Source organism: Hemitrygon akajei, chromosome 7 (genome assembly GCF_048418815.1).
Source record: "Hemitrygon akajei chromosome 7, sHemAka1.3, whole genome shotgun sequence".
Lineage (NCBI taxonomy): Eukaryota > Metazoa > Chordata > Chondrichthyes > Myliobatiformes > Dasyatidae > Hemitrygon > Hemitrygon akajei.
The window spans coordinates 6,022,425-6,046,314 of NC_133130.1; the positions used below are offsets into that span (position 1 = coordinate 6,022,425).

The window sequence follows — 23,890 nt, forward strand, 5'->3', positions numbered from 1 at the left end:
GTTGTTACCCTGCCCTCTCTCCGATACATTGAGTCACCTGGTTGCACTGGAGAACGGGATTCGTGAAGGTTAATAGTATTCATCGCTGTTCACAAAGAATGAGCACTGACCGAGAGACAGTTGCTTGCTTCTGTCAGATCTTTTAATCACAATTCAAAAGTACATTGAAATATTACAGAAGAAGAAAACAAACATTAAGCTGGACTATGATGAAGGGTGTGTGCACACTACTTGTCAGATTTAGCTACTGCATCTATACTTGGACTAAATAACACAGGAGATTGAGTTTATATTCCAGTAGGACTGAGGAAATTAAATTTATTGAGCTGAACGATTCGACATTGAAGCTGGGAACAGTGACACGAATCCATACCTTACTGGACCCGGAACTGAATAGGGGGAAGGATGTAATCATTGTCAACCTGCTGTCGCTGGAACTGGTCGTTGGTAGGTGTTCCACTGCCCGAACCGTCAACTATTTATTCTTTTCCATAGATGCTGCCTGATGCTGGAAATCTGAAATAAACTCGGAAGAGGTGGGTGGTTCATTGGGTCAGGCAGTGACTATGGAGAAACAGCTCCCGAAAGTGATGGTAACAGGGATAGCCCTCCTTTTAGGAAACACTTGGACTCAAGCGGGGTGAGGACTAACAGGAGTCGTGATGAATTGTCTATTCCCCTCCATTGATGCTGCCTGACCTGCTAAATTCCTGCTGTGTGTTGCTCATGATTTCCAGTATCTGTAGAATCTCTTGTCCAGTTGGTGATGGGGTGCCAGAAAGCCCTTGACTTTGTGTGCTAGATATCAGGATGGTGTGACCATCCCACTGGGAAAGAGGAAGACCGGCACACTGATAACAGCCCTCAATTACCGATGCCTTCAGAGGAAGCGGCTGCTTTGGCATTTTGCAGGACAATTTTAGCTGTCTCCACCATTGTATCCAGTGAATTCTTCAGTATCATGAGAGTCACCCCAAAGGATGATGTTGCCCCAAAAACAGAGCCCAAGATGGGGACAAAGTGAAGGAAGGGCTCGGCGATTGTCAGTGCCATTACAACTTTGCTTCTCTGCATCAGCAGCACTACCTGGTGACGTGTGATCTCCCCGAAAACCCAGCCGTGCTCGCTACCTCTCTGCAGATCCACTACACTGGTCCCCACTCTCTGGGCCAGTTTGCTGAGTGATGCCTCATCCAGTCCAAGGTTCTTCCGTATGAACAGGATACCAGAGATAATGAGCCCCAGGTCACAGGCAAGAGACAAACCCGGAATGGGAACCACACCGATACTCCCCGATACGGCAGATAGCATCTGGATGAAACGCCACAGAGCCTCACGTTTTCTCTCTAGAGCAGCTTCAGATGTGTTGGGGAGAGCTGTGATGAATAGATTCTTCTGTGTCTCCGAGAGATTGGATACCACAGTTTCCTTTAATTCAGCAAAATCAAACTGATCAAGGTCAAATGCAGAATAGAGAAAAACGGCAGGTTTCTCTATCCCTGCTACCTGCAGTGAGGAGGTGTAATATTCCCTCAAGGTTCGGAACATATGCTCCTGATTGTAATCCTTCTTACGGCTTTCTGCCCTGATAGTTTCGTCAATCTTAGAGCGCACCAGGTAGAAAGGTTTGCCCGCCTTCTTCAGTGCCACAGCTAATAAATTGTCATTCTCCGTGAACCGAACAGTCGTCACAATGATGCTCAAATCAAACTGGGAAAAGTTGGTTTCCGTCATAAATTTTTTCACTGGAAATGTTGGTGTATTCAACCCATGGAAATCATAGTACAGAACGTTGGGAAAGATGGGGTGGGTGTAAGGTGTTATTTCCATGGTGGTCTCTGTGCGGCCAGTAGGGGCTACCCCTTGCTCATTCTTATCCAATCCAAGCAGGGCATTGATCAGGGTCGATTTGCCTGACCCACATTCACCCATCACCGCAATCCGGATCTGTACATTTTCAAACTGCTTGGATTTTCTCTCGATGGCCAATTGAAAACCCTTCTGTCCTTCACTTTGATAGGCAGTTATTAGATCCTTCGCATCCTTGGTGCTGCAATACAGGTTGGTTAAAACACCAGCCATTTCCCACTGAAAGAGGAAAACATGTTTAGTATGTTGGAGAAGGAAGTCATCAGGAGATCTCAAGGGATCCATTGCGAACGAGCCAAATGAATATAAAATGGGTTTGTAGTCTATGTAAGAGGATGATTGCTTTTCAAATTAGAGGGCGGCAACCACTCGTGATTAAGAGGTCTCTTGATTTTTGTAATTATATTAATGATGTGCATGAGAATATAAGTGTCATGATTAGTCAATTTGTGGAAGATAACAATGTTGTTGGTATAGCAGGCAGTGGAGAAGGTTGTCTAAGATTACAACAAGATCCAGATCACTTGGGAAGTTTGGCCAAGGAGCAGCAGATGGAATTTAAAGGACATGGGCAATGTGAGTAATTTCAGAAACGCAAGAATTGCCAGGAAAATACAATATCGACAGTTCCCTGAAAATGGTGCCACAGGCAGACAGAGAAGTGACATAGAAATTAGAAGCAACACATACAAAATTCTGGAGCAAATTAACAAGGCAGGCCGCATCTATATGAAATATGAAACAGTTGACGTTTGGGCTGAGACCCTTCAAGAGGAGAAGTCAGAGTAAGAATGTCGGAAGAAGGACAAGATGGTAGGTGGAAGGTGATAGTTGAAACTGGGAGATGAGGAGCGGTGTAGTAAAGAGTTTGGAATTTGATTGATGAAGGAAATTAAGGGCCAGAGGGAGGTGGTGGGCAGTTAAGTGAGAGAGGGAAATGGAATTGGGGTTAATGAAGGAGGGGCAATTACCAGGTTCGAGAAATCGATGTTTATGCCCTCAGGTTGGAGGCTACCCAGATGGAATATAAAGTGTTGTGTTTTTTTGTCAATGTGAATGTGGCCTCATCACAGCATTAGAGGCGGCCATGGACTGATATGTCGGAACGGGAATAGGAAGTAGATTTAAAATGGGATCTTTCAATTCTATTTTCAACTTCACCCATCTTTGAGGATGGAACAAAGCACATAGATGCAGACAGAGCAGTGGGTGTAGAGTATATAGATTTTAGTAAGGTATTTGATAAGATTCCTTATGCAATACTTATTCAGAAAGTAAGGAGGCATGAGATATAAGGACACGTTGCTTTGTGGATCCAGAACTGTTTTGTCCACAGGAGGAAAAGGGTGTTTGTAGATTGCTCGTATTCTGCATGGAAATTGGTGGCCAGTGGTGTTTGGGCCAGATCTGTTCTGGGACCACTCCTCTTTGTGATTTTTATAAATGAGCTGGATGATGAAGTAGAAGTGTGGGTTAATAAGTTTACTGGTATCTTGAATGCCAAGTGACTGAATCTTTCTGACCAAACTCCCATGAGAGGCCTTGTTGAAGGTCTTACTAAGGTCCATTTAAACCACATCCTTCATCAACTTTCCTGGTAGCCTCTTTGAAAAAAATCTATAAGCTTTGTTAGATGAGACCTACCACGCAAAAAGGGATCTAGACTATCTCTAAACAGTCTCTGTCTATCTAATGCCTGTCAGGAGGAGAGGAAATGCACAGCCAATGGAGAATATACCTGTGGCTGGTCCCTTCAAAAATAAGTATATAACTTTAGATACTTTTGAAGGGGACAACCTAATGGGGGGAGCAACAGTGACCAGGTCTCTGGTACTGAGTCTAATGCTGTGGCTCAGAAGAGCAGAAAGATGAAGAGGACAATTGCGATGATAGGACATTCATTAGTCAGAGAAGAGAGATGAAGTTCTATAGGCCTGATAGAGATACCTGGATGGTAAGTTTCCTCCCTGGTGCCAGGATCATGGACATCTTGGATCGCGCCCATGGTATTCTCAAGGGTGAGGGTGAGTAGTCATGGTCTCTTCTGGCAATCACCCACCTGGCTATTTTCCTCAGGAATTTGGCCTCAATCTCCTCGTTTAGTTTCCAATCATTCCCAGGTTCTAGTAACTACAAACACCTGCTTTTCATCAGCAAATGCAGTATAAAAACCCTGTGACCACAACAAGGAGCTGCCAGTTCGTTGGTCGACTCTGGTGTGAGTAACCTCGTTTCATGGTTCTTGGGACTGCTAATTCTAAGTCTAGCATCGTTCCTGGAAACCAACTCCACACTCACAACGTTAGTAATGCTTCCCGACTCTGCCTCCACGCCCGTGTTCTGCCCTTGGGTTCAACCACCGCTACGCTCGTGTAACAGAACGAACTGGCCATAATGAACCCAGTGGACACGAATCCCCTGCAACAAGCCCTTGCCAGCCAGGGCTCCCTACTGGGCTTGCATGATCAGCTGCTCAGAGACGTCATGGAGAACCTCCATTTCCTGTCAGTGAGCGTCAGAAAGGTCAGTGAACAGCTCGACCGAGCATCCACCCATCTTACCCTGTCTACTCCGGGAACTCAATCTGACCAGCCCAGACAGCCTCTAGTGGCGATGCCCGATGCGTCAACAACACACCTGCCAAATGAGCTGCACGTACCTGAACCAGAACCCTACGCCAGAGATCTGGGGAAGTGCCGGGCTTTTCTACTGCAATGCCCCTTGGTGTTTGAACAGCAGCCATCCACGTACGCCACTGACAGATCAGAAATAGTTTACATTATGGGGTTGTTGCAAGGAAATGCCTTAGCATGGGCCACCACGATTTGGGATAATCAGCCAGAGACCTGTTCTTCCTTCCCCACATTCATCTCAGAAATAAGGAAGATTTTTGACCATCCCGTTCGCGGTAAAGTTGCCGCTAAGTGTCTACTCACTCTCTGTCAAGGCTCACACAGTGTTGCCGAATACCCCGTGGAGTTCCGGATACTAGTGACTGACTCGGGCTGGAATGATGAGGCACTCCAGGAGGTGTTCTGGCAAGGCCTCTGTGACAAGGTAAAGGAATAGTTCTTTGCAAGGGATGACAGTAACAGCCTGGTTGTCCCAGGCTGGACAACTGACTCGGAGAACTTCTGAGAGAGAAGACTGGTTACCTCGTTCCTCGGACCATCCCGCTGTCTGCCTTACCTTCTTCAACCAGCCCTAACCTCTCTCCTCCTTCTGTTCCTCACAGAGATCCCACTCCTACTGTTCTGGTGAGTCTGATGATGCTCCCTTCAGCCTCCCCAGACTCTGATGCAGATCCCGGCTACAGCTGGGGATTGTTTCAATTTTGGCAAGCCAGGACACTCCTGGGATACCTGCCCTCAGCAGCCAAAAGTCAAAAGGGCTCCTGGTGAGCCGGACGATACTCCCTTCAGTCCCCCAGACTTGGATGCAGATCCCGGCTACCGTGAATTCCCAAGGACAGTCTCTGTCCCTATCCGCTTTGGTGGATTTCGGTGCTGAGGGCAATCTGCTGGACGAGAACATAGCCTCCCAGGCTGGGATACCTCGTGAACGGCTAAAATACACCTCTGGAGGCCCGGCCTTGACAGAGGACTGCTGGCTCGGATGACCCACTGTACACCTCCCCTGACCTTGATCCGATCAGGCATCCATCGGGAGGAGGCATGGTTCAGTCTCATTCGTTCACCTGAAGCCCCGGTAGGCGCCGGTTTCTTCTTTGTAGAAAAGAAGGACGGGTCGCTTCATCCTTGCATTGACGACAGAGGACTAAACAGTATAACAGTTAAGAAAAAGTACCCTTTACGCCTCATTCGTTCGGCTTTTGAACCACTGCATGGAGCCACCATTTTCTCAAAGCTGGACCTTCGGATTGCATACCATCTAGTCTGGGTAAGGGAGGGGGATGAGTGGAAGACGGCCTTTAATACCCCTCTGGGCCACTTTGAATATTTGGTCATGCCGTCTGGCCTCACCAATGCTCCCGCCATTTTTCAAGCCCTCATTAATGACGTACTGAGGGACTTTATTAATAGGTTCGTACTCATTTACCTTGATGATATCCTAATATTTTCTAGCAACCCCCAATATCACATTCACCAGGTCCGTCAAGGCCTCCAGTGACCGTAGGAAAACCAACTATTTGTGAAGGTGGAGAAATGTGAGCTCCACGTTCCTTCAGTCAGCTTCCTAGATTTTCTCATCGAGAGCGGTCAAGTGAGAGCAGACCCCTAGAAGATCCGGACAGTGGAAGAATGGTCTAGGCCCACAACCCGCAAACAACTTCAACGATTCCTGGGGTTTGCAAATTTCTACCGCCGATATATCAGAGACTATAGTCGATTGGTGGCCCCCCTTACCCGGCTTACCTTGCCTACTACCCCCTTCTGTTGGGACTCTGAGTCTGACTCATCTTTCACTGACCTGAAGGGGCGTTTCACCACTGCTCCCATCCTGGTCCATCCGGACCAAGCCCGTCAATTCATTGTCGAGGTGGACGCCTCTGACCCCGGGATAGGAGCAGTCCTGTCCCAGTGATCACGTTCAGACGAAAAGCTTCACCGCTGCGCCTTCTATTCTCGCTGACTGTCCCCCGTCGATCCGAATTACGACGTGGGGAATCTGGAACTCCTGGCGGTCAAACTAGCATTGGAAGAATGGAAGCACTGTCTGGAGGGGGCAGAACAACTATTTGTGGTATGGACTGATCATAAAAACCAGGGCCAACCGTTTGAACTCCCGCCAGGCCCGTTGGGCGTTATTTTTCGGACAGTTCAGGTTTTCCCTCACATACCGTCCAGGGTCCAAGAACGGGTAGCCGAACGCGCTCTCCCGCCAATAAGACTGCAAGGAGTTGCCACCCTCATTTGGGAGATCAAGTCGAAAGTGAAAGAATCCCAATGGGATGACTCCAACCCCGGCAATGGACCCAGCGGTCGCATGTATGTGCCCATTTCCGTCAGTTCGCAGGTTCTTTAATGGGGCACACGTCTCGGTTCGTCTGCCATCCCGGGAGTGATCGGACCCCAGCGCTGCTGCAAAAAACACTGTTGGTGGCCATCCATGAAGGTTGATACCCATTCCCATGCCCCTTCATGTTCCATCTGTGCCCGGGGAAAAGCCTCATCGGCCACCTGCGGGTTTACCTCGTCCTCTACCTGTCCCTGGCCATGCATCGCCCTAGACTTCGTCACTGGTCTACCCTCTTCACATGGGAACGCCACGGTATTCACTGTAGAGGACCGATTCTCCAAGGTGGTGCACTTCGTAGCCCTCCCTAAACTCCCTTCCTCTCAAGAAACAGCAGATCTTCTCGTCTGCTACGTCTTCGGCCTCCAGGGAATCCCCGCAGACATCGTCTCCGATCAAGGTCCTCAGTTCATCTCACAGGCATGGAAGGCCTTCTGTCAGGCCTTAGGTGCATCGGTCAGCCTGTCATCTGGCTTCCATCCCCAGACGAACGGGCAGACGGAGCGGGTCAACCAAGACCTGAAGGCGCCGCTACGTTGTGTAAGGGCAAACAACCCGTCGACTTGGAGCGACCACCTCACGTGGGTTGAGTACACCCACAACTCTCTAGTATGCTCAGCCATTGGAATGTCTCCATTCGAGTGTTCCCTGGGGTACCAAACCCCACTGTTCCCCGCGCAGGAAGAGGAGATTGCAGTACCATTGGTACAGGACCATATCGATCTGTGCCTTAAGATGTGGGAGGAGACAGGCACGGCCCTACTCAGATCAGCAAAACGTATTAAGAAGACGGCCAACCAACACCGGACTCTGGCGCCTGATTACCAACCAGAGCAGATGGTGTGGCTTTCATCCAAGGACATCCCACTGAGCATAGGAAACTCGCCCCTCGCTTCCTGGGACCATTCAAGGTGGAAAGTGTTATCAATCCCGCAGTGGTCCGCCTAAAATTGCCAAGATCCATGCGCATCCAGCCGACTTTTCATGTTTCCCAGTTGAAGCCAGTCTCCATCAGCCCCTTGTGACCCCGGCTGATACTCCCCCACCTGCCCGTATCATCAACGACCATCCGGCATACACCGTCCGAAGTCTACTGGATGTGCTTCATAGTGGTAGGGGTTAGTTTCCAATACCTGGTAAACTGGGAAGGGTACGGTCCAGAAGAGCATGCCTGAGTCCCCCACTCCTTCCTCCTAGACCCTTCCCTCATCCAGGATTTTCATTGGGACCATCCAGACAGGCTTGGAGGATCCCCTGGAAGCTCCCAGTGAGGGAAGGATACTGTCATGGTCCCTTCTGGCAATCGCCCACATGGCTATTTTTCTCAGGAACTGGGCCTCAATCACCTCGTTTAGTTTCCAATCATTCCCAGGTTCCACTAACTACAAACACGTGCTTTCCATCAGCAAATGCAGTGTAAAAATCCAGTGATCACAACAAGCAGCTGCCAGTTCGTTGGTCGAATCTGGTGTGAGTAACCTCGTTTCATGATTCTTATTACTGCCAGTTCTAAGTCTAGCATCGCTCCTGGATACCGACGCCACACTCGCTACATTAATAACATCTCCTGACTCTGCCTCCACGCCCGTGTTCTGCACTTGGGTTCATCCACCACCATGCTTGAGGTAAGAATAGGATGAGTTAGCTGTGAAAGCATGGCTGAAGAACTGGTGCAGGAGGCAGGGTTCAGATTTATGGATCATTAAATTCTCTTCAGTGAAGGTATGATCTGTATAAAAGGGACGGGTTACGGGGGTTCAAAATCCTTGCAGGCAGGTTGGCTGGAATTGTTTGGGCAGGATTAAATTAATTTGACGGGGGGATGGGAATGGAGTGATAGCGTTGAAGAAGAGGTAATTTGTTTACAAACAGAAACAATGTGTTGTGAGACTCTTGTCAAGAAGAGGCTGATGATGGCACAAAATTTCAGTCAACAGGATGGGTTGCAACCTAAAAGGCAGACACAATCAAAAATGGTGACAACAAGGGAAAAGGCATTCTATTTGAATGCGTGCAGTATACGGAATAAGTTTGATGAACTTGCAACACAGTTGCAGAATGCCAAGTATGATGCTGCAGGTATCACTGAATCATTAAAGTGGTTATCCATTTCTTATTCCTCAGTTGCCTGTGTGAGATCAGTAGATGAGTCCTGTCTGTCATGTCTGCGCACAGCTGGGCATTGTCTGTGACTAGTAATGCCACTGCTCCCTCTCTCATACTTCCAGCTCTATTTTATCTCTCCAGCATCAAGCTGCCAATCAGCCTGCTCAAAGGAAACTCTGATCTGTTATTGTACCGCACTGATCCACATATTATCTTCTTAATCTAACACAGATAGCAGCAGTTTACCCAGAATGAAATTGGTTATTTTGTTAATGTCATTCCAGATTGGATTATGGGGAAGTTCACACAACTGGCAAAAGTGCTCCATGTGCTGCTTCCAGCTCCAGAACCATTGGTAACACCAGAGTGCTGGCACTGAGCAAAATCAAACAGGTTCAGGGAGACAGATCACAGGGGTCAAAAACAGAACAGGGAAGGGAGAGGTCCACAGTGAATGACTCTCTATGAGGGATTGCTTTACAGCGTTGATCTCAATGCAAAAGGAGAGACCCACAGCAAAGATCATGGCATAGAAAGAAGAGTCCACAGGCAGGTGTGCAGATGCCAGATCTGGGAAGATTATATAGTTTAATACTTGGCCAATGAATTGGTGTAGGAAGGAGGGCAGAAGCAGTATCGTAGGAAGGGCGGATAACAGTGCGGCAGATGAAGTGGCTGGTTTACAAGCAGAGGCAATGTGTAGTCATGAGGTGCTGTTGATAGGGCAAAATTGCAGTCAATGGCATTAGTTGCAACATTAAAAAGAGGAAAAAAGGGTGTTGTATTTGAAAGCATGCAGTGTATGGAATAAGGTAGATGAACTTGCAGATTGCAGATTGACAGGTACGATGTTGTAGGCATCACTGAATCATGGCTGAAAGAACATTATAGCTAGGAGCGTAATGTCAAAAAATACACATTGTATCGAACAGATAGGCAGGAACGCAGATGGAGCAACAGTACTCTCTTGGTAAAAATTAAATCAACTCATTAGAAAGAGGTGATGTAGGGTCAGAAGTTGTTGAATCATTGTGGACAGAGCTAAGGAACTGCAAGGATAAAAAGACCATGATAGTAGTTACGTACAAACCCCACACAGTAGTAAGGATGAAGTGTCCAAATTACAATGTGAGATAGAAAATACTTATCAAAAGGTCAATGTCGCAATAGACATGGGGTACTTCAATATGCAGGTAAATTGGGAAATCAGGTGGGGTTGGATTACAGGGCAGGGATTTTCCAGAGTGCCTACGAGATGGCTTTTTAGAGTAGTAGGTGGTTGAGCCCACTAGAGGATCAGATAATCTGGATTGGGTGTTGTGCACTGAGGCAGAATTGATTAGAGACCCAAAGGTAAAATAACTCTTAGGGGCAAGTGATCACAATATGATCAATCTCACATTGAAATTTGAAAAAGAATAGCTAAAGTCAGATGTGTCAGTATGACAGGGGAGTAAAGGAAATTTTAGAAGCATGAGAGAGCTAATGACCAGAATTCATTGGGAAGGAATATTGACAGGGATGACAGCAGAGCAGCAATGGCTGAAATTTCTTGAAGTAATTCAGAAGGCACAGGATACATACATCTCAAAGAGGAAGAAATAAAGGAAGGATGACACAACCGTGGCTAACAAGAGAAGTCAAACCCAACATAAAATCTAAAGAGAAAGCATATAATAGAGCAAAAACTGGTGCGAAGTGCGAGGATTGGCAAGCTTTTAAAATCAACAGAAGACAACTAAAAAGTCATTAAGAAGATAGAATATAAAGTAAGCTAGCCAAAAAATTAAAGAGGATCTCAAAAGTTTCTTCAGATATATAAAGTGTAAAAGAGAGGTAAGAGTGGATATCGGACTACTGGAAAGTGATAACGTAGTGATGGGGGGGGGGGAACAAAATGGTAGATGAACTGAATGTGTGTGAAGCTATCATAACTAGAGAGAAAGTTCTTGGGAAACTTAAAGATCTGAAGGTAGATAGGTCACCTGGACTATATGGTGTACACTACAGAGTTATGAAAGACATGGCTGGAGATATCATGGAGGAATTAGAAATGAGCTTTCAAGAATCACTAGATTCTGGATTGGTTCCAGAAGTCTGGAACATTGTAAATGTCACCCATCTCTTCAAGATGGGAGAGAGGCAAAAAATAAAACAGAGGAAACTACGGGCTTGTTTGTCTGATCTCAGTGGTTGGGAACATGTTGCATTTGATTACGAAAGACTTTCTTAGTTTCCTTCTGCAAATTTTTAAAAGCTCCCCAACCCTCTATCTTCCCACTAGCTCTGGTTTCCTTGTTTGTCCTTTCTTTTGCTTTTGAGTGCTAACATTGAATCACCACGGACTCAACCTGCAAGTTAATCTTTAGGGTGTTCTGCACAAGGACTCCTAAGTCCCTCTGCATCATAGATTCCTGGATTTTCTCCCTGTTTTGAAAGTAGTCTGCACATTTATTTCTACTACCAATATGCATGACCATGCATTTTCCAACATTGTATTTCACCTGCTACTTTCTTGCCCATTCTCCTAATCTGTCTAAGTCCTTCTGCATCCTACCTGTTTTCTCAACACTACCTGCCCCTTCACCTATCTTCAAATCATCTAAATCTATTTCATCATCTAAATCATTTAGATACAACATAAAAAGAAGTGGTCCCAACACCAGTCCCTGTGGAACACCACTAGTTACCGGCAGCCAACCAGAAAAGGATCCTTTTATTCCCACACACTGCCTCCTATCAATCAGCCAATGCTCTAAGTAGGTTAGTAACTTACCTGTAATATCATGGGCACTTAAATTGATAAGAAACCTCATGTGTGGCACCTTATCAAAGGCCTTCTGAAAGTCCAAACATACAACATCCACTGCATTCCTTTTATCTATCCTACTTGTAATCTCCTCAAAGAATTCCAACAGGATCATCAGGCAGAATTTTCCTTGGAGGAAACCATGCTGCCTTTGTACTTGTCACAACCATGGATTCAGCAGCACATTAGATATGGCAATTGCGCTTGTGAATATGCACGTGTCAGCTAATTATTCTTTCATTGTGATAGTATTTAACTCCATACTTGTCATTGTAGTCCTTGCCAAGATTTGGACACAGCCTGAGAAGTTGGACTGTCGAATCAACTGACTCTGAAGACTCGTGGTATTCATATTATATTTAGTTATTCTTTTCATATAACCATATAACAATTACAGCACGGAAACAGGTCATCTCGGACCTTCTTGTCCATGCCGAACACTTACTCTCACACCCGCAGTGTAGGCTTCGTTTACCATTTGGGAGTTTTAGATAACGGCCCTGTTTGGCCTAACCTTTATTGTTTTCTTTTCCCTTTAACACTGTTCATCCTAAAGTCTGTGAACTATCGACTTGCTTCGTTGTCTCTCACTCCGCACTTGGGCCATATCTGAACCTGGTGACAGCAAGTCTCGAGCACACAAAGCTGAACTCAACAGAGAGAGAACAGCTGATCCAGTACGACAAGTGCACCTGTAGACTAGCCAGGGCTACACTGCTGCACGCCCAGAAACAACATTCCTGGCAGGCTGATTGGTTCCGTCAGCAGTTAAAGCCATTCAAGCCAGGAACGGAGGTCTGGTTGGCATCAAGGAATCTTCCCCTGAACGTTGTAGTGGAAAAGGCTGTCAACAAGATGTCCTATAGATTGCATCTACTCGCATTACTGAAGATCCACCTAGTATTCCATGTTTCACAGCTCAAGCCGGTTACATCATTGCCCTGGCCCCAATCAACACACACCCCCCTCCTCCCCCGCCTGGTAGGTACCTCCCTTGTCTATACTATGTGGCACCACCTGGCATCTTGCCGGGTACGTGGTAAGATCCAATACTTTGTGGACTGGGAGGATAATGGCCCAGAAGAATGTACTTGGATCCTGGCAAATGACATCTTGGACAAATTGTTGATCTAGGACTTCCAGCGGACACAGGTCTGTGGTGCCTCAGGGGCTGTGCCTGGAGAGAGGGGCCCTGTCATATCCACGGATTTGGTAGTGCAGTAGATACAGCAATTGCGCATGTGAGTATGCACATGTCAGCTAATTATTATTTTATTGTAATGGTATTTAACTCCACACTGTTCGTCGTAGTGATTGGCGAGACTTGGTCACAGCACAGCAACGCTTCGCTGCCTGTTTGCATTCGGCCTTGCCTGAGAAATTGGACTGCTGAGTCAATTGACTCTGAAGACTAGTGGTATCTCACATGGTGGATTGGATAGTGGACTACTTGACAGATAGACCTCAGTATGTGCGGTTGGGAGACTGTAGGTCTGACACGGTGGTCAGCAGCACAGGAGCGCCGCAGGGAACCGTACTCTCTCCGGTCCTGTTCACCCTGTACACATCAGACTTCCAATATAACTCGGAGTCCTGCCATGTGCAGAAGTTCGCTGATGACACGGCCATAGTGGGGTGTGTAAGGAATGGACAGGAGGAGGAGTATAGGAAACTGATACAGGACTTTGTGATATGGTGCAACTCAAACTACCTGCGTCTCAATATCACCAAGACCAAGGAGATGGTGGTGGACTTTAGGAGATCTAGACCTCATATGGAGCCAATGATCATTAATGGAGAATGTGTGGAGCAGGTTAAGACCTACAAGTATCTGGGAGTACAGTTAGACGAGAAGCTAGACTGGACTGCCAACACAGATGCCTTGTGCAGGAAGGCACAGAGTCGACTGTACTTCCTTAGAAGGTTGGCGTCATTCAATGTCTGACGTGAGATGCTGAAGATGTTCTACAGGTCAGTTGTGGAGAGCGCCCTCTTCTTTGCGGTGGCGTGTTGGGGAGGAAGCATTAAGAAGAGGGACGCCTCACGTCTTAATAAGCTGGTAAGGAAGGCGAGCTCTGTCGTGGGCAAAGTACTGGAGAGTTTAACATCGGTGGCTGAGCGAAGGGCGCTGAGTAGGCTACGGTCAATTATGGATAACCCTGAACATCCTCTACATAGCACCATCCAGAGACAGAGAAGCAGTTTCAGCGACAGGTTACTATCGATGCAATGCTCCTCAGACAGGATGAAGAGGTCAATACTCCCCAATGCCATTAGGCTTTACAATTCAACGGCCAGGACTTAAGAACTTTTTTTTAAGCTATTATTAATGCTTTTTGAGTTAGTGATTTAGATGCATATCATATTCTTACTGAGTTAAGTATTGTATGTAATTAGTTTTTGCTACAACAAGTGTAAGGGACATTGGAAAAAAAGGTTGAATTTCCCCATGGGGATGAATAAAGTATCTATCTATCTATCTATCTATCTATCTATCTATCTATCTAATATTTAGTTGTTCTTTTCAGCTGCAGTGTAGGCTTCATTTTCCATTTGAGAGTTTTAGCTAACGGCCCAGTTTGGCCTCGCGTTTATTGTTTTATTTCCCTTTAACACAATTTGCATTAAAGTTTGTGAACTATTGACCCACTTTAGAGAGAGTACAGAGGAGATTTACTAAAATGTTACCTGGGTTACCTGAGTGTCAGACACACTGAGCCATTAGGCTGGTCCTGGACTTATTTCCACTTGGAATAATTTACTTATTATTATTTCATTATGTATAGTTTTATATTGCTATATTTCTACACTATTCTTGGTTGACTCGACTGTAACGAAACCCAATTTCTCTCGGGATCAATAAAGTATGTCTGTCTGTCTGCCTGTCTCAGCACCTAAGTTACAAAGAAAAGTTGAACAAGTTAGGTCTTTATTCTTTGGAGTGTAGAAGTTTGAGGGGGACTTGATAGAGGTATTTAAAATTATGACGGAGATAGTTAGTGTTGACGTGGATAGGCTTTTTCCTTTGAGAGTAGGGGAGATTCAAACAAGAGGACATGAGTTGAGAGTTAAGGGGCATAAGTTTAGGGGTAACTCGAGGGGGAACTTCTTTACTCAGAACGAACTTCCAGTGGAAGTGGTAGAGGCAGGTTCGATTTTGTCATTAAAATAAATTGGATAAGTATATGGACAGGAAAGGAATGGAGGGTTATGGGCTGAGTGCAGGTAGGTGGGATTAGGTGAGAGTAAGCGTTCGGCACGGACTAGTAGGGCCGAGGTGGCCTGTTTCCATGCTGTAATTGTTATATGGTTATATAGTTATAAATATTACACACTTGATCCGGGATTCAACTGTCATGGTCCCGATCATTAATTCCCTATCTTGCTCCTAACTTTCTTTGATTATGACATGGTTCCGAACATTAATTTCCCAAATTGCTTTCAATTCTCTTTAATAATGGCACAGCTGGTTTCCAAGAAAGACTCAGTATGCGAACCTCTATATCACGACCACTAGTCGCCAGTTCATTGGTCTCTTTTTTTCTGAGAGTAAACAACATTTCCCAATCGCTTAGAACCATTTGTTCTAAGTTTAGCTCCAGTTTCAGGAAACCGATGGGACTCCATTTCTCTGAGTCAAGACTCTGCGTCAAGGCTCCATATGAGTGCTGTGTGTCAAGATCCGTCCCGTTTGCTGTTCAACGTTTACACCTGTGTAAACATCCAAACTCAATCTCCGTGCCTATGTCCTGCACTTGGGTTTGCTTCAGTCGCTCATTGCAACATCAGCCCGTCTACTGGCAGTTCTTTCCACACTCTCACCGCTCTGAGTGAAGAAGTTTCACCTCAGATTTCCTTAAAATATTTTGCATTTCACCCGAACCCATGACCTCTAACTCCAGTCTCACCCAGCTCGAGGGGATGATTCATACAAGTATTCGCCCTTCCTAATTCTGTTGGATCATCCCTCAATCTGCTGCACTCCAGGCAATAAACTCCTAACCTTTTCAATTTTGCCTGTTGGCCAGGTCCTCAAATCCCGTCAAAATCCTTGTAAAATTTGTCTGCACACTTTCGATCTTATTAATATCCTTCCTGTAGGCAGATGACCAGAACTGGACAAAATACTCTAAATTAGGTTTCTATACTTCAATGTCAAAACAACATCCTAGCCTCTATACTCATAGTTTCATAACCTCTGTACTCATAAAGGCGCTTCCTGTGCCTTTCCTCTGTTGCCTCTATGAGATTGTTCTGATGGCGTCCCTCCACTGTGAGCGACCTTGAACCAGATCCTCCCATGTTGATGGGGCAATGTCAGCTTTCTTGAGGCTCCTGTGCAGAGCATCCTTGTACCGTAGTCGCTGGCCTCCTCGATTTTGGGCACCACTGGGCAGTTGTCCTTGGGCAGTCTTCTGTCAGGCATACTGAGATCATGTCCTGCCTAGCGCAGTTGGGCTAACATCACCAAGGTTGAAACTGATGGCATTCCGGCTCGAGAGAGGACCTCTCCATTGGAGACCTTGTCTCACAAGGTGATCTTCATCAGAGAACGTAGGTAACACTCCTGCAGTTGGTCAAGCTGCCGTAAGTGACTCTGATATGGGCACCACATCTCACATCCGTATAGCAAGGCTGATGTGATAAAGGCCCTCTATACCTTGCACTTGGTGGCCGACCTGATGATCTGTGGCCAAACTCGATCTTTCAGCTACCCAAAGGCAAAGCAGGCTTTTCTGGTTCTTGACTCAATCTCTACATCAAGAGAAGCTGAGGATGCTATTATGCTGCCCAGGTAGCAAAACCTGTTGACAGCATTGAGACGAGTGTCATCAATGAGGACAGTTGGTTCTCCGTAGCTTGAGCTAGAAGCCAGTTGGTACTTCCGTCTTTTTCAGGCTGATTGCCAGTCCGAAGCTATTGGCTGCACTGGCAAAGTGACTGGTGATCTCCTGTAAGTCTTCGAGGGAGTGGGCACCCAGTGCACAGTCATCAGCAAACTTTATCTCATGCGCCACAATGTCCCTGACATCCACAAATCTGCTGAACTGGTTACTACATTACCATCCAGATCATCAAAAAGCCACAGTAGGCGCAGCAGGATCCCTGGCAGCACACTATCAGTCACACCGAGGTGATAGGCTGGTAGTGACGGCGACTGGGATTACACTCTTACCTGCTGCAACAAACAAGATGAAATCTCGCGGTGGCATAGTATTTCAATTCCACACACTGCTATACCTATCCACAGCTTCCTCTATTCCCACGATGAGCCAAACACAGGTTGGTGGAACAAAGTCATCTTCCGTCTCAGTGGTCCCCAAGCCGCTGTCATGGACGTCGAATTCTCTAAGTTAACCTCAGTCACTGTGTCCCTCCCCCCCCCCCCCACCTTTGTCTCCGCTCGATACCATAGTCCTCTTAATCCTCTCACTCACTTTCCCATCGCGCTCCTCATGTTCACCAGGTCTTTCCCTTCATTAAATGCTTCACCGTCTTCTCCTAACAAAATCCTTCCCCTTTCAGTCTACCAGCCCCCTGCTACTAACATGATTACGTCTTATCACCTTTTGCTCCCAACTACCTTTCCTTCAGCTGGACTCAACTATCAGCTGCCAACTTGTACTCCTCACCCCCTCCAATACTTCACGCTGGCTTCTGCCTCAGTCCTTTCAACTCAGATGAAGGGCCTCGCCCCGAAATGACAACTGCTCATTTCCCTCCGCAAACTGAACTCCTGAGTACTTCCTGCATTTTGATTGTATTGTTACTGCCTGGGGTCTACCGGGTTCGTCGATGTGTGCTGTCAGTTCGAATCATTGGAGCACATTTAGGAATATTCTGTCAATTGCTACCAAACTACCACAAATATAAACAACAACACACACAAAATGCTGGTGGAACACAGCCGGCCAGGCAGCATCTATAGGGAGAAGCGTTGTCGACGTTTCGGGCCGAGACCCTTCGTCAGTCCTGGGTCTCGGCCCGAAACGTCGACAGCGCTTCTCCCTATAGATGCTGCCTGGCCTGCTGTGTTCCACCAGCATTTTGTGTGTTGTTGTTTGAATTTCCAGCATCTGCAGATTTCCCCGTGTTTGCACAAATATAAGCAATTTACCTGGGCAGTGTTCAGTTTCCCTGCAGTATCACGGTTGCTAAAATCGGGGGTCTATAGGACTCGTTGCAGAAATCTTGTCAGTTTCAAACCCAGACAAAAATTGGAAATACTCGGTAACGTGGTCGAAAACTCGTAAAAATATACACATTTAATCTGTGTAAAGTTCAGTTTCCCTGCCGTATCACGCCTGTTTAAAGAATGGTTTAGAATGTCGCTTAGCGCTCCCAATCCAGGATGAAATTAATCGTGGGCACCGGCTGGATAATCATAGAACATAAAACATTACAGACTCTTGGCCCACGTTGCCGCGTCTATGCTTTAGCCTAAGACCAATCTAACCCTCCCCCAAGATGGTGCACTATTTTTTCTTCATCTGTATCCCCATCTGGAGTCTCTTAAATGTCCCGAAAATATCTGCCTCAGCCAGCATCCCGGCAGTGCGTCCCATGTACCCATCACTCTGTGTAAAAATCAAATGCACTTACCCCTCCCCCAAACCAATACTTTTCTCCAATATCTTTTAAACTATTCCTTCTCCAATTAGTCATTACCACACCCTGAAAACAATGCCAACTGTCCGCTACATCCGTGTATGTTTTCATTTTACGCAACTCCATCAAATCTCCTTTCATCATCCCTCTCTCCAAAGAAAAACAACCCATTCTTGCACAAACTTTTCTCGCAGGGCATGTCCAGGGTGTGTCCTGGTATTTTTACCCCGCAGCCTCTCAAAGCCTTACGATCCATCCGATAATGAGGCGACCGAAACTGAACACAATACTGCAAGTGTGTTGTGATAAGAGAGAAATTATCTCATGTCACGCCCCCGATTGCTGGGCGCTGTGACTCTCGTAGCCACCTCCTCTCAAACTTATCACTCAGACAAGTCACCTGATCATGTGTCCTAGTAGCCCCAACACTTTCACTAGGAGCGTCGAGCATACCAGAGGGGTGGCACGGCGAGACGAACGGTCATAATTTCACCAATCCAAGGGGGGAGCAATATCAGGGGAGAAGGACAGAAGCTACAAAGATCCCCCAAACTGGGAAGAATGGGGACTGATGGATCTCCAGCCTTTGACAGGGGTCTGTAGTGGAGGACATAGGACAACTAGAAGCCCACAGGTTTGGTCGCAGATAGCTCGTCAGCTTGAAAATGTCGGACAACTTTTGGCGCTTGTCAGAAAGTTGCTCAAAATCTAGTGCAAACAAAAGGTGGTATGTGCTGATTTGTTGCAGTGATCTTAATCCAAAACGAAATTAATTCTACGCACTCTCCGAATAACAGATGAATTACCCCAAAACACACCACTGAGTGATGGGCGCTGTCACACTGCAACTGAAGTACCCTCAAATTCATCCACACAGACCGACCACCTTACCGTTAGTCTCAGGTGAACACCAAGAAAAAAACAACTGTTTCGTTAAACAGCATGTTCCCAGACTGGGCAATGACCATTCACGCACTGCCCAGCTAATTTGAAATAGATCTCAGCTCGGGGCTCCGCCCAGCAGATCGAGAATGCATTGCGCAAACTAAAATTAACTCGGTGTTCGGAATCAAGGGGGAAAAGAGCAGATCAGGCAGGGGAGCTTCTGGCACTAGGAGAGGTCCATAGTGGTGATCCTATACAGGGAGAGAGGTGTTCGTGAGTCCCCTTTCTAAAGTCCGTGAACTCCCTTGGCAGAACATTTTTCCCCCCCAAAACTACTACATTAGCTTACATTCGAGAATTTGGTTTTTGATACGTTGACATCCCAGTTTTTAGATGGAATTTCCCCAACTCTCACAGGGAGCCACAACATTGCTTTTGGAATTGGGAACGAAGTCTATGCAAGATCCGTTCATTGAACTATGAATCAAGATCATTATTTCAGCATCGAAAGAAGTCCGGGCCACTGGGGGAGGAGAAGAAGGTGGAGGAGGGGAACAAGTGCAGGACCGAAAAGGGAACAGACAGACGCGGCTATCTGAAAGCTAAATAGTCCTTAAGAGTACATCCATCTGAATGAGACGGTGCACGGGGTCGGTTAGATATATCACTGCAGTTTGAAGCCTTGGACAAATTTTCGGAGGACTCTGTAAAATCTTTCTGAAACAGGTGCAGATATTAACAATTTACCTGAGAGGAGTTTCCTGCAGTCTCACTGTTAGACAGAGAATGAAGCAGGAGTGTTGTTCACCGCTCTAAATCCGGAATGAAACGAACTCTGGATACTCCCGGAAATTCATATGGGTTATTTTAGGACACGCCCTTCAATCCACAAACATTTCCTTACACATGATAAACAAAGTGGATAAGCTTAGAGCGTGGATCAATAGCTGGAGCTATGAAGTTGTGGCCATTGCAGAGACTTGGATGGCTCAGAGGTAGGAATGGATACTTAGAGTGCCATGTTTTGGGTGTTCAGAAAGGACAGAGAGGGGGACAAAAGAGGTAGGCGTGGAACTGTTGATCAGAGATAGTGTCACGGCTGCAGAAAAGGTGGAAGACATGGAGGGATTGTCTACGGAGTCTCTGTGGATAGAAGTTAGGAACAGGAATGGGTCAATAACTCTACTGGTTGTTTTTATAGACCACCCAATAGTAACAGGGTCATCGAGGAGCAGGTAGGGAGACAGATTCTGGAAAGTTGTAATAATAACAGGGTTACTGTGGTGGGAGAGTTTAATTTCCCAAATATTGATTGGTATCTCCCTAGAGCAAGGGGTTTAGATGTGGCGGAGTTTGCTAGGTGTGTTCAAGAAGGTTTCTTGACACAATACGTAGATAAGCCTACAAGAGGAGAGGCTGTACTTGATTTGCTATCAGGAAAGGAACCTGGTGAGGTGTCAGATCTCTCAGAATGAGAGCAATTTGGAGATACTGATCACAATTTTAGCTAATTGGAATTAGGTACAGAAGAGATGTCGGAGTAAATTTGTTTTACGCAGAGAGTGATGAATGCATGTAATGGGCTGTCGGCAGTGGTGGCAGAGGTGGAAACGATAGTGTCTTTTAAGAGACTACTGGATGGCGACATGGAGCTTGGAAAATAGCGGTGTATGGGTAAAGCCTAGGCAGTTCTAAGGTAGGGACATGTTCGGCTCAGTTTTGTGGGCTGAAGGGCCTGTATTGTGCTGTAGGTTTTCTATGTATCCTTCACCACACCATTGGAAGGGGATAAGTACAGACAAGTTAGGGAAGTATTTAATTGGAGTAAGGAGATATGAGGCTTTCAGGGAAGAACTTCGAAGCATAAATTGGGAGCAAATGTTCACAGAGAAATGTACGGAAGAAATGTGGCAAATATTCAGGGGATATTTGCGTGGAGTTCTGCATAGGTACATTCCAATGAGATAGGGAAAGGATGGTAGGGTACAGGAACCATGGTGTACAAAGGCTGTTGTAAATCTAGTCAAGAAGGAAAGAAGAGCTCATGAAAGGTTCAAAAAACTAGGTAATGACAGAGATCTAGATAACTATAAGGCTAGCAGTAAGAAAGAAATTAGGAGAGCCAGAAGGGGCCATGAGAATGCCTTGGCACACAGCATTAATGAAATCCTCAAAGGAAATCTACAAGTATGTGAAGAGTGAGCTGATAAGATATGAGAGAATAGGCCCAATCAAGTGTGACAGTGGAAAATGTGTATTGAACCAGAGGAGATAACGGAGGTACTTAATAAGTACTTTGCTTCGGTATTCACTGCGGGAACGGATCTTGGCGATTGTAGGGATGACTTAACAACAGGCAGAAAAGCTTGTCCATGTAGATATCAAGAAAGAGGATATGCTGGAGCTTATGGAAAGCATCAAGTTGGATAAGTCACCGGGAGCAGAACAGATATACCCCAGGCTATTCTACTAGACGAGTGAGAAGATTCCTGAACCTCTGGTGATGATCTTTGCATCATCAATGGGGATGGGAGATGTTGTTATATTATTCAAGAAAGGGAGGAGATATAACTCAGAAAATTATAGAAAAGTGAGTCTTATTTCAGTGGTTGATAAATTGATGGAAAAGGTCCTGAGCGCCAGAATTTGTGAACATTTGGAGAGGCATAATATGATTATGAATAATCAGCAATGCTTTGTGAAATGCAGGTCGTGCCTGATTTAATTTTTTGAGGGTGTGACTAAACACATTGATAAAGGTAGAGCAGTAGATGTAGTGTATATGGGTTCCCACACAAGGTATTGGATGAGGCATCCCATGAAAGTCTTATTGAGAAAGTAAGGAAGCATAGGATCCAAGGCGACATTGCTTTGTGGATACAGAACTGGCTTGCCCACACAAGGCAAAGGGTTGCTGTAGACGGGTCATATTCTTCATGGATTTCGGTCACCAATGGTGTGCCGCAGGGACCAGTTCTTGGACCTCTGCTCTTTGTTTTTTAATAAATGACCTGGATGAAGAGGTGGAAGAATGGGTTACTAAAATTGCTGGTGACACAAAGGTTGAGTGTGTTGTGGATAGTATGGAGGGTTGTCAAAGTTTACAACGGGACATTGATAAGATGTAAAACTGGGCTGAGAAGTGGCAGATGGAGTCGACCCAGATATGTGTGAGGTGGTTCATTCTGGTAGGTCAAATAAGATGGCAGAATATAGTATTAATGGTAAGACTCTTGGCAGTGTGGATGGTCAGAGGGATCTTGGGGTTCAAGTCCAAAGAACACTTAAAGCTGCTGCACAGGTTGACTCTGTGGTTAAGGAAGTATACAGTTGATTGGCCTTCATCAATCGTGGTATTGAGTTTAGGGGCTGAGAGGTAATGATGCAGTTATATAGGAACCTGGTCAGACCCCACTTGGAGTACTGTACTCAGGCTGGTCACCTCACCAGAAGAAGGATGTGGAAACCAGAGAAAGGCTGCAGAGGAGATTTACAAGGATGTTGCCTGGATTGGGGAGCATGCCTTATGAGAATGGGTTGAGTTAGCTCGGCCTTTTTTCCTTGGAGCAACGGAGGAGAGAGCTAACCTGATAGAGGTGTATAAGATGATGAGAGGCATTGATCATTTGGATAGTCAGAGGCTTTTTCCCAGGACTTGAATGGCTAGCACGAGAAGGCACAGTTTTAAGGTGCTTGGAAGAAGGTACAAAGGAGATGTCAGGGGTAAGTTTTTTGCACAGAGAGTGGAGAGTGCATGGAATACCAGCAACAGTGGTGGAGGCGGATATGATAGGGCCTTTAAAGAGATTCCTGGACAGGTACATATATCTCAGAAAAATAGAGGGCTATGGGTGACAGTATGTAAATTCTGAGATAAGGACATGTTTGTCACAGTTTTGAGGGCCAAAGGGCCTGTATTGCTCTGTAGGTTTTCTATGTTTCTACGTTAAGCCACAATGGACAATTCACCTATTGTCCCGTCTAACTTGAAATACATCTCAGATCGTGCCTCTGATTCTCAGAGTAAGGAAGGAACGGCTTCACTGTAGCAATCTTAGGGCAAACAAAGGGGACCAACAGAACCGGCAACAGGAAGAACTAGCAGGCAGAATAGACAAAGGAGACAGCAGATGTTTTTTATTTCGGTTTTTAGAAAGTCATTGACAAGCTGGAGCACATGAGGCTTCTAAGCACTATAAGAGTCTATAGCATTACAGGAAACACATTAGCATGGATAGAAAAATGGTTGACAGACAGGAGCAAATCAGGGTGGGGGGCAGAATGGGCTGTTTTTGCTTGTCTCTGGTGTCCCATGGGTGTTGGCACGTGGACTGCTTCTTTTCACTTCCTACATCAAAATGCCATCCCTACATTGCCACGTCACCTCTACATTACGGTGTCATTCCTACATTACAGACCCACACTTACATTACCATGTCACCTCTACATTACAGTGTCACTTCTACATTGCAGGCACACTCTTACAATACTGAGCTAACCCTACATTACAGTGTCACTCCTTGTCGTAGAAATTTGACCTTAGTCAGGTGAAAAGAATACTCACCCCCTGAGCGTTGTTTCGGGACGTTTATTTTACTTGGTGCCAAGGAAAGAGAGGGGGCTAGTCTCCTTCAG

At 45.9% G+C, this 23,890-nt stretch overlaps 1 protein-coding gene across 1 annotated transcript; it reads right to left on the minus strand.

Moving 5' to 3' along the window:
- Nucleotides 1-623: 623 nt before the first annotated feature.
- Nucleotides 624-23,890, minus strand: LOC140729932 (interferon-inducible GTPase 5-like). Its single transcript, XM_073050096.1, has 2 exons — nucleotides 23,820-23,890; nucleotides 624-2,088 (listed from the first exon to the last, which is right to left on the minus strand). Exon 2 carries the CDS (start codon nucleotides 2,080-2,082, stop codon nucleotides 865-867), a length of 1,218 nt encoding a protein of 405 aa, XP_072906197.1. The 5' UTR covers nucleotides 2,083-2,088; nucleotides 23,820-23,890; the 3' UTR covers nucleotides 624-864.